At 49.6% G+C, this 11,030-nt stretch overlaps 1 protein-coding gene across 1 annotated transcript in view; it reads left to right on the top strand.

Annotated features, from left to right (window-relative positions):
* The window catches only part of JPH2 (junctophilin 2), a 62,628-nt gene that overhangs the window by 46,942 nt on the left and 4,656 nt on the right, over nt 1-11,030 (top strand). The window contains exons 4-5 of the mRNA XM_005871274.2: nt 9,642-9,760; nt 10,950-11,029. Of these exons, the coding sequence (XP_005871336.1) occupies nt 9,642-9,760; nt 10,950-11,029 (199 nt within the window). The remainder of the gene's footprint in view (nt 1-9,641; nt 9,761-10,949; nt 11,030) is intronic.

Raw genomic sequence — 11,030 nt, forward strand, 5'->3', positions numbered from 1 at the left:
ACCACACCAACTAGAACATATCCACTTTCTAAATTTTCCAAACACTTGCAGAGAGCTTACTATGGGCCAGGCCCTGTTTTAAATACTTTGTGTACAATTTAGTTCGCTCTATTAATTCCAACAATCCTGTGAGGTAGGGGCTATTCATGTCCCCATTTTATTTTATTTATTTATTTTTTAAATATATATTTTATTGATTTTTTACAGAGAGGAAGGGAGAGGGAGAGAGAGTTAGAAACATCGATGAGAGAGAAGCATCGACCAGCTGCCTCCTGCACACCCCGCACTGGGGATGTGCCTGCAACCAAGGTACATGCCCTTGACCAGAATCGAACCTGGGACCCTTCAGTCCCTAGGCCGACACTCTATCCACTGAGCCAAACCGGCTAGGGCCATGTCCCCATTTTACAGATGAAAAAACCACAGCACAGAGAATTCATGTAAGTTACCCACAGGCACGTTCTTCAAAAGGTCGGTCATACATGGAGTTGCCATATGACCCGGCAAGTCCACTCCTAGGTATACATCCAAGAGAAGTGAAAACATACATCCTCACAAAGACTTGTACGTGAATGTCTGCAGCAGCATGATTCATAGTAACCAAACAAGCTAAATGTTCAACTGAAGAACAAGCAAACTAAATATGGTTTATCACACAATGGACCATTATTTGACAATAGACAGGTATATGACACCAGGTGGGTGAACCTTGAAACAATGTTTACATCCTAATTTGTTGGCAGTCCATAAAGTTTTGGAAGGGAATTGCTGGTAAGCATTGTTATAATAATAACAAAAACCGTAGTAATAATGATAGCCAACATCTGGTAAGTGCTCAGTTTATGCTAAGCACGTTTGTGTTATCTCATTCCAGACTCCTAGTAACTTTGTGCAATGACTATTATCCCCATTTCACAGTTGAGAAAACTGAGGCCAAGAGAGCAAAGGTCAGATGGTGCTACAGTTTGAACTTGAGCTTGTGCCCTTAGCCCTTCTGGGGAGGGCCTTCTGGGCAGGGACTTAGCACACATTTGCCAAATGGAGCCCAGGGGTGTGATGGGGAGGAAGGTCCTGTCAGTCAGGGCTCCCTAACTGGGCCCTTGCCTGCATCCTTGGGCAGGTAGGTGTTTTTTCCCAGGGAGCTCTGGGCCGGTGGCTAGACACCCCAGCTGTGGTTCCTCCTCAGGTTTACTCTGACCCCGATTGTTCTGGGGAAATGGCTATGGCCAGCCAGAGCCAGGGCGAGAGGCTATTTTGGGAGAGGGCGGGGCAGCGGCATCTGAAGCATCCCACCTCGGGAAGACACTTGGCAGCCCTGTCCCTGTCAAGCACCTCTGCAGCCTGCAGATTATCGCCTCCACACCGACCACGGACATCTTGTTCTGAAGGACTTTTTTCTAATTTTAAAGTGAGCAAACCAGTGTCATTGAGTCCATTCAGGATTTCCTTGTAGCCTTCCTTCTCCCAAAAAACACTTACTATTATGTGCTTCTTATTTATTTTATTTACATGCACCTCTATAGCACTTCCTGTCCTGGCCACTGTTCTAAGGGCCATATGACTGTTCATTCATTTATATTTTACAGCATTTTGCCCAGGTGGGTGCTGTTATTATCCCCATTTTACAGACGAGAAGACTGAGGCTCAGGGGACTCAGACTTGCCCAAGGATACAAGAAGCAGAATCAGGACCTGAACCCAGGACACCTGGCCAGAGCTGCCCCTTCTTAGCCACTCCACTATGTAGTCTAGAGGCTTGGCTCCACACCCTGTTCCTCCGTTGATTTTCAGAGAGATTTCATGGCTGGGTCCTAGTCATCTCCATCCCTGGTCCCAGCACAGGGAAGACCTGGCCAGAGTTAGTAGCTGTGTGACCTGGAGAAAGTGACTCCACCTCTCTGAGGTCATATGTGTAAAGGCGGCCATAGCACAGAGCTGGGCAAAGTGCTCCAGGAATAACAGATTATTATCTACACTAATAAAAGAGAAACATGGTAATTGGCGTACGACCGCTACCCTTCCCATTGGCTAATCAGCATATCCTTATGCAAATTAACTGTCAGCCAAGATGGCGGCCGGCAGCCAGGCAGCTGGAAGCGAACATGAGGCTTCCTTGCTTCAGTGACTGCAGACTCCAACATTCCCCGCCTGACTTGCCGGCCACTGAGTTGCAACTCTAAGCAACTATGTACTATGTTGCAAATAAGAAGCTAAACAAAACCCTAGAAACCAGCTTTCAGCCTGCCGGGATCTCAGAGCTGAAGTTATACATTGTTTCGATTATAGAACGGCAAACAAACCAGATACGAAGCCTCAGAGCTAGAGCCAGAGCTAAAGCTGGCCCAGAATAAAATAAAAAAAGAGAAAAAAAAGGAGCGGTTGGGAGCTTCAGTCAACAACCGCCAGCCTGAAAGCAGCCCTCAGCCCCTCACCCAGACTGGCCAGGCACCCCAGTGGGGACCCCCACCCTGAAGGGGGTGTGACCAGCTGCAAACAGCCATCATCCCCTCATCCAGGCTGGCCAGGCACCCCAGTGGGGACCCCCACCCTGAAGGGGGTGTGACCAGCTGCAAACAGCCATCATCCCCTCATCCAGGCTGGCCAGGCACCCCAGTGGGGACCCCCACCCTGAAGGGGGTGTGACCAGCTGCAAACAGCCATCATCCCCTCATCCAGGCTGGCCAGGCACCCCAGTGGGGACCCCCACCCTGAAGGGGGTGTGACCAGCTGCAAACAGCCATCATCCCCTCATCCAGGCTGGCCAGGCACCCCAGTGGGGACCCCCACCCTGAAGGGGGTGTGACCAGCTGCAAACAGCCATCATCCCCTCATCCAGGCTGGCCAGGCACCCCAGTGGGGACCCCCACCCTGAAGGGGGTGTGACCAGCTGCAAACAGCCATCATCCCCTCATCCAGGCTGGCCAGGCACCCCAGTGGGGACCCCCACCCTGAAGGGGGTGTGACCAGCTGCAAACAGCCATCATCCCCTCATCCAGGCTGGCCAGGCACCCCAGTGGGGACCCCCACCCTGAAGGGGGTGTGACCAGCTGCAAACAGCCATCATCCCCTCATCCAGGCTGGCCAGGCACCCCAGTGGGGACCCCCACCCTGAAGGGGGGATGTCAGAGAGCCAGATTTGGCTCGATCCCACAGGCCAGGCCGAGGGACCCCCACTGGTGCACGAATTCATGCACCAGGCCTCTAGTTAATAATAGTAGTAGAAGAGGCCGTTGTTGAGTAAATACATTAGAACAGGGGTTGACAAAAGTTTTCTGTAAGGGCCGAACTGTAATTTTTTTTTTAAACAGGATATTCTCTTCATATTTTAAAATGTTTTTATTGATTTCAGAGAGAGGAAAGGAGAGGGAGAGAGAGATAGAAACATCAATGATGAGAGAGAATCATTGATCGGCTGCCTCCTGCACATCCCCTATTGGGGATCAAACCTGAAACCTGGGCATGTGCCCTGACTAGGAATCAAACTGTGATCTGGTTCATGGGTTGATGCTTAACCACTGAGCAACACCGGCCAGGCCAGAGTGTAAATATTTTTGACTTGGCAGGTCATACAGTCTCCATGGCAACTATTTACTCTAGACAATAGATAAACAAATGGGTGTGGCTGTGTTCCAGTGAAACTTTATTTATATGGACACTGCAATTTGAATGTCATATGAAATTTTCACGTGTCAGAAAATATTACCGTTTTTTTCCCCCCCAACTGTTTAAAAATACAAAAACCATTGTTAGCTCACAGGCGGTATAAAAACAGGCAGCTGGCTGGATTTAGCCTGCCACTGTGATTTGCCGACCCCTCCTCTGCAAAAGAATGGGAGTTCTACAGGGATTTTTTGATGCCTGGTTTGTTATTGTATCCACAGTGCCCAGGACAGTGCCTGCCATGTAGCAGGTACTCCATGAAATTGTATTAAATGAATGAATCCATACATAGAAGGGTCTTGAGCTGGTCTTTAGGGCTGGGAGTTGGAAGGAGGGGAGAAAGCATTCTAGGAGCAAAGGCGGGGTGTCAGGGGTGAGCCCAAAGAAGCCATCAGGGCCTGGGGAGACAACTGGGCAGCAAGGCCTGCTATAGCCAGCCAATGAGGGGTCTGGGATGGGATAGGAGGCAGGTGAGGGGGTGGATGCTCCAGGAGTGGTTCCCTGGGGTTCAGACCCTGCCCCTACCCCTGAACCACCAGTCTTATTTTTAACCCTGCTGACGAAAGAGAAGAAAGATCATCTGAATGAAATCAAGAAGAGTGACTGATCCCTGCCCCTACCTCTGCCCCAGTTACTGCTCCTTCCCTGCACCCAGCGGGGTCAGAGCCATCCTCGCCCAGAGGACTCATCCCTGACACCGTCAGTGGCCACAGCAGAAGAAATGGTTCCTGCATTTGCCTGGCAGGACCTGGGAGAGATCCTGATGCTTCAAGAGAAACCCCCGAGGCTCCTAGGGGGCTGAGCAGCCTGGAATGGCACTAGACAGAGCTGGATCTCGCTCTGTCTGTCTAGCACATGCTTCTCAAACGTTAGTGAGCAGCAGAATCATCTGCAGGGCTTCTCAAACACAGCTTCCCAGGCTTCTCCCCCGGAAATTCTGAGTCAGCAGGTCTGGGGTGGAGCCTGAGAATCTGTATTTCCAACAGGCTCCCGGATGCTGGGAGGCTGGGGAGGGTGCACTGCACTGCGAGGCCCTGAACTAGAAGAGGGTCCTCTGGGTAACAGCCTGTCTTCACCTGTGAGCTGCCAGGTATACCCCACCCAGACTGTCTCTGGCCCAGGGTGTGAGAGCCTGAAGGCCGGCCGTGCCAAGTAATGAGGACTTTACATTGAGCACCACAGGAAGCCTTGCAAAGATTTTAAGCAACAGGTGAAGCCCTTGGCTGTCTGGGTTAAGCAAGCTCACCAGGCGCCACCAGTGCCTCTGAATGCAATCAGAGGAAGGGAGCGGGCCTGGAGGCAGGGGAGGGGGGGTGGGCTTTACAGGAGAAGTGACAGAAGAATGGAGAGACGGGCAAATTCAAGAGCCATAGAGGGACCAGAAGAGACAAGAGATGGTGATTGATGGCTGTGGATGCTGAAAGGAGATGAGGAGGGAGAATGCAGGAGAATGCTGGGACTCCTGGCTTGAAGGCTGGGGCACTGGGGAGCCATACCAGAAATCGCAGGCAATGAAGAGGGGGGCTGATAAAGGAATCCTTTGGCCAGACTGCTGGACATGGGCAGAGGAGTGTGTTGTGTGGCCACCCTGCTCTGGCTCTGTGGAGGGTCCACAGGTGACCTCCCCCCCCCACCCCCGCCTGAGAATCCTCCAAGGGCACAGTGTGAAGGCTGCCATTGGGCCTGAGGAGCCCAGCAGCAGAGCCTCAGAGCACAGGAGCCAGCTCACCCAGCTCGCTTTACCAAAAAAGGACATTTTCTCAGTTGGAAGGTTTGCCCAGCCCGTTCCCTGCTCCCCCCACCTGGGGTTTCAGGTTTCCAGGGACGTACGTGTCTCTGAAAAGTTTAGAACTTTGAATCACACATACCCATGGACCGGCAAATATGAGCCTGGGAAATGCATGTAACATAGTGAGTTTTGATGTCACAAATGTCGTCTCCTCCTCCTCCTCCTCCTCCTCCTGCACCACCACAAGCCGGCAAATATGAGCCTGGGAAATGCATGTAACACAGTGAGTTTTGATGTCACAAATGTCGTCTCCTCCCCCTCCTCCTCCTCCTCCTCCTCCTCCTCCTCCTGCACCACCACAACCACCACCGACAACACCATTATCATCGTCATCATCATTGTCATCATCAGCCCATCTTGGGCTGTTACACACTTTCATGTGCGGCCTCTCAGTTTTCACAGCACCTCCAAGAGGGGAGAATTATGATCCTACAGTTGAAGAAACTGAGGCACAGAGAGGCAAAGCCACTCACCCAAGGTCCTAGAGTCCCAGTGGTGTTGGGACAGAGGTGAGGAGAGCGAGGGGGACTCGTGCAAGTGCTGGGTCTGACCCGATCTTTATTTAAATTTGTTCATAGCTTATTCATCAAGGCTTTTTCTTTGCATGAATTTTGACTTTTAAAAATATCTTATTAAAATATTATGTATCTCAATTACCATTTTTTTTGGCATTCCCCTAAATTTAGAGCCTGAGGTGGATGGCTTTTTGCGTCAACCTGGCCCCAGCCTTGGCAGAGCCAAAACTGGAGTCCAGGGCTGCTGACTGCAAAGCCACACTCTTAACTGTCCCCTATGCTGCCCCCTTGCCTTACATATGTGCATGGTGCATTCGTTTATGTATACTTTCATTCGGTAAAACATGCTCTCCTTCAGTAAACATCATCATGGCAGAGTGGAGCGGCCAGAGGCTTGGAGCTCAGGTAGTTCTGGGCTTGAACTCCACTACTCACTATTTAAAAAAATATATTTTTATTGAATTAGAGAGAGAGAGTGAGACAAAGGGAGAGGGAGTAAAAGAGAAACATCAGTGTGAGAGCAAAACATTGATCGGCTGCCGGCTGCCTCTTACATGCCCCCTGCCAGGGATTGAGCATGAAACTCGGGCATGTTCCCTGACCAGGAATCAAACCTTTAGCACATGGGATGATGCTCAACCAACTGAGCCACTCCAGCCGGCTCCACTATTCACTATCGAGTGGAAGCATAGTCTGTGGTTAAGGACACAAACTCCAGCTCCCAGAATGCCTTGGTTCAAAATCTCACTCTGTCACTTGCTGGCTGTGTAAGTTTGGGCGAGAGCCTTAAAGCACTCTTGTGGCCTGGATTTCTCCTCTGTAAAGGGGGGTGATGGTGATAACATTTGCCACATGCAGTTATTGGGGAAATTAAGTGAGTTAATTTCTGTAAAGTCTTGGCATATAGTAAATACTTTGTAAGTGTTAACTATTATTTTGCTTCCTTGGGCAATATACCTGTCTGAGACTCAGTTTCCCCACCTGTGAAGTAGGGACAGTAAAAACTACCTCCCAGGCAGTTTTGAGGATCGAAAGGGATAACATAAAGGGCTTGGCACATGGTAGGAGCTTAGTAAAACGTACCTCCCTTATTGGGGGCCCAATTCTGTGCTGGAGATTGAGATACAGAGACACAGGGGCACCCCTGGCTGAGGAATAACTCACCTGCACATGTGGACACTAATTTGACCTTTCAGTTCCCCAAGGCACTGTGCTCTTGCCCCGTCTCAGGGCCTTTGCACATGCTCTTCCCTCTACCTGGCTTGCTGTCCCCACCTCACCTCTTAGGGGCCTAATTTAAGTATGTCTTCGGGTCTCATCGCAGATGTCACATCCTCAAGGAAACCTTCCCTGACACCCCCTCTCCATCTCTAGCAAGTCTCTCTCCTCTACATTTTCATGGCCTTCTCTATTCTTCCTTCATGGCACATCTCATGACCCACAATGAAGTACTTTTAATCCAGTTCCAGTTTATTAAATAACTAGAGGCCTGATGCACGAAAGTCGTGCAAGGGGCTTGACTCTCGCAACCTCAACTTCGTCCGGAAGGACGTCCAGAAGGTCATTTGGCTGTCTGGTCTAATTAGCATATGATGCTTTTATTATTATAGATTTTTGTTGTTTGTTTGACGAGGGCAGGGGGTGGGCTTTTCTCGTCCATCGGGATCTCTGTCCTCAGCTCCTGGCCACGCATGGCACATGCTCATGCACACAGGTCTGGAGTCACCAGGTTCACATTCCCAGCTCCTGCGCTCAAGACTCTGTGACCAAGGGCACGTTTAACCTCTCCATGCTTCAGTTTCCTTTTCTGTACAATAGGGAAAATAATGACAGCACCGGCTTTTTAAGGCATTGTGATGATTACATGAGATATTTTTCCTAATTCCTTCAGAGCGGTGCCAGCCCATTCATCAATGGGGCTATTACTATTTTAGTAGGTGCTTCTATTAATCAGGCTAGAGCAGTGATGGCGAACCTATGACACGCGTGTCAGAGGTGACACGCGAACTCATTTTTTTGGTTGATTTTTCTTTGTTAAATGGCATTTAAATATATAAAATAAATATCAAAAATATAAGTCTTTGTTTTACTATGGTTGCAAATATCAAAAAATTTCTATATGTGACACGGCACCAGAGTTAAGTTAGGGTTTTTCAAAATGCTGACACGCCGAGCTCAAAAGGTTCGCCATCACTGGGCTAGAGTGACTAACAGCTGAAATAAGCATCCCTTGAATCTCAGGTGTTTAATGCAATACACGTTTAAGACTTGCTTAAATGTTCTACATTTAATGTTTAAATTTAATGCTTAAACATTCCAATGTGGGACTGTGGTATGGGACTTTGCTCTATGTTATAGTCATTTATGGACCCAGGTTCCTTTCACAGTGTTTCTTAAAGTGGAGTCCACAGAGGGTTCTCTGGATGTAATCCAAGGAGTCCACGAACTTGGGTGCTGTTTAGGTAGATTCCCTAGAAGCTGAGTCTGAGGTGGAGATTTTTGTGCACATGGTTTAATCAGAAAACGCTCTGAGGAGAGAGGGGAGTGAAATAAGCAGGATTGGACAGGGAAGTGGCTAAGCAAGGATGTGGTCTTGCCTGGCATCCTGCTTTAACCTGGTCCCACAGGCACTCTTGAGCCTGGCTCGTACCATAGAGTTGGTTCCTCTAGGTGCAAGAGGGAACTGGGGTGTCATCAGTCACTGGGTTTGGGCTGCCTGCCTGTTTGCAGGGTGGGGAGGTTGTTCTGGCCTTGGAGCAAGGTGTCTTCTATTGGTTGCAATTCTACGGGACAGCAATGAGCCATTAGCAGGGAGTACAGCACCTAGGGGTGGGTACATCTGCCCACTAAAGGGATCACGGCGGAGCACCAAGTGTTTCCCACAGATGGGAAAGCTACATCTTCATTTTTATCAGCCTCTAACTGAAACTTAGCATTTTCCTCAATCATGGAAATAAGCAATAAACTACAGTAGTATTAGTGTATCTGTGACTTTGTCACCAGTAGAAATCACATGTCACATTACTATTGTTGCAGACCCTTGAAATATCCGTTATGCTAATTTGTACTTTAAAACTGCAGTAGGTAATAGACCTGCTAGTATTTTGTTTAATATATTCATAAAGAATATATTGTATTACAAATGTGGTCCTTTAAATATTTTGATAACCGCAGGTCAATATAATGGCATCTTTTTGTAATCATATATCCTTTTTGCATTTTAAAACATTTTGAGAAAGGGTCCCTAGGCGCCACCGGATGCCAAAGGGGTCTGTGACACAAAAAAGATCAAGTGCCCTGTTCTGGGGCCTTGGCCTCCTTTGCATTTCACCAGCAACAGGAGACAAAAGAGAGGAAACAGAGAATCATAGGAGAAGTTTTTATGGGCCAGGCCTGGAAAGAGCACACATCACTCCTTCCCACAATGCATTACCTAAGACTCAGTCACCTGACCGTGCCTAGCTGCAAGGGAGGCTGGGAAATGTCTATCTGTATGCCCAGAAAGAAGAGGAAATGGTCTGGAAAATGCACAGTATTGGGCCACAGGCCTCAATAAATATTCATTACAGCCTGAGTGAATGAATGCTCTGTCCAAGGTGTCTCTTTGTGAGCTGGGGAGAAGGGACAGAGGGCTGGTTTTCCGGAAGGATGCTGAGTTTCCATCATGTTGTCTCCTAGGACAAGCCATGCCAAGGCCAAAGCTGAGGCTGCAGAACAGGCCGCCCTGGCTGCCAACCAAGAGTGCAACGTTGCCCGCAGTTTGGCCAGAGAGCTGGCTCCAGACTTCTACCAGCCAGGTAGGGCCAGCCGAGGAGGGGACAGTCAGGACAGGGTGGGGGGAGGTCCCCAAGGGCGGACACTTTTCTTTTTCTTTGCTGGAAAGCTGAGATGCCCAAGTGTGTTCACGATAGCCTGTGAGTTCTAGAAGCTGTGGGCATGATGCAGGCATGGGATGGTCTGACACAGGACTCGTGCTGAGATTGTGGTGGGGGTATCAGGGGCCCCCAGTTGCAGACTGGCTCCGCTCCAGGCTGTCTCTTCTTTCTGAGAAATGAGGCTGCAGAGTAAGGAGGACCTCCTGGCTCTGATACAGACCTTGTACTTAGAGTGATGGGAGCCCCCCAGAGTGGGGTACTGTTGTTCTCTGCATGGAGGGTTTTAAGGTGAGTGGCCTGATTAGATTTGTTTTCTAAACATGATTCTGGCTGCAGCAAGGAGACCAAGGGTAAACTAGATAAAAGAGCTGGGAAGCCCTAACCAGTTTGGCTCAGTGGATAGAGCGTCCGCCTGTGGACAGAAGGGTCCCAGATTCGATTCCGGTCACTAGGTTGCAGGCACATCCCCAGTAGGGGGTGTGCGGAAGGCAGCTGATCTATGTTTCTCTCTCATCGATGTTTCTAACTCTCTCCCTTCTTCTCTGTAAAAAATCAATAAAATATATATATATTTTTTAAAAAAGAGCTGGGAACACGAAATTGAGCCTGCGAGGCTAAGTCGCTTCTGGTCCCAGCGCTCCCCCTGCTGGTCCCAGGAAGAGCGACACTGGCTGGCTGCCTCTGCCTTGGGTGGGACAGGCCCTGCATTTTTTTCACCTAACTACTGGTAATCCTTTTACTAGTATTTATGAATTAGGCATGATTAGGCCAATTTTTCAGATAAGGGAATGGAAAGAGACCAGCGTGACCGTTAAGAGCATAAAGTCTGGAGCCAGACTCCCTGGGCGCTCGTCCCGGCTCTGCCCTTTGTCATCTGGGTGCCTTTGGGCAATGACTTCGCTTCTCTGAGCCTCCCTTTCTGCATCTGTAAAATAGAGACTAATAACATCGACCCACAGGATTGTTAACACTATCAGGCGAGCTAGTATTTGGAAACATTTGGCACACGTAGCTGGTGGGTAGGCGCTCGGCGCGGTTGAGCAGCTTGCCCAGGGCACCGCACCGGTGGTGGGACCGGATCCGACCCCGTCCCCCGCGTTACCTCCCGCAGGTCCGGAATACCAGAAGCGCCGGCTGCTGCAGGAGATCCTGGAGAACTCGGAGAGCCTGCTGGAGCCCCTGGGCCGGGGGG

This window comes from Myotis brandtii, unplaced genomic scaffold (genome assembly GCF_000412655.1).
Source record: "Myotis brandtii unplaced genomic scaffold, ASM41265v1 scaffold333, whole genome shotgun sequence".
NCBI classification, from domain to species: domain Eukaryota; kingdom Metazoa; phylum Chordata; class Mammalia; order Chiroptera; family Vespertilionidae; genus Myotis; species Myotis brandtii.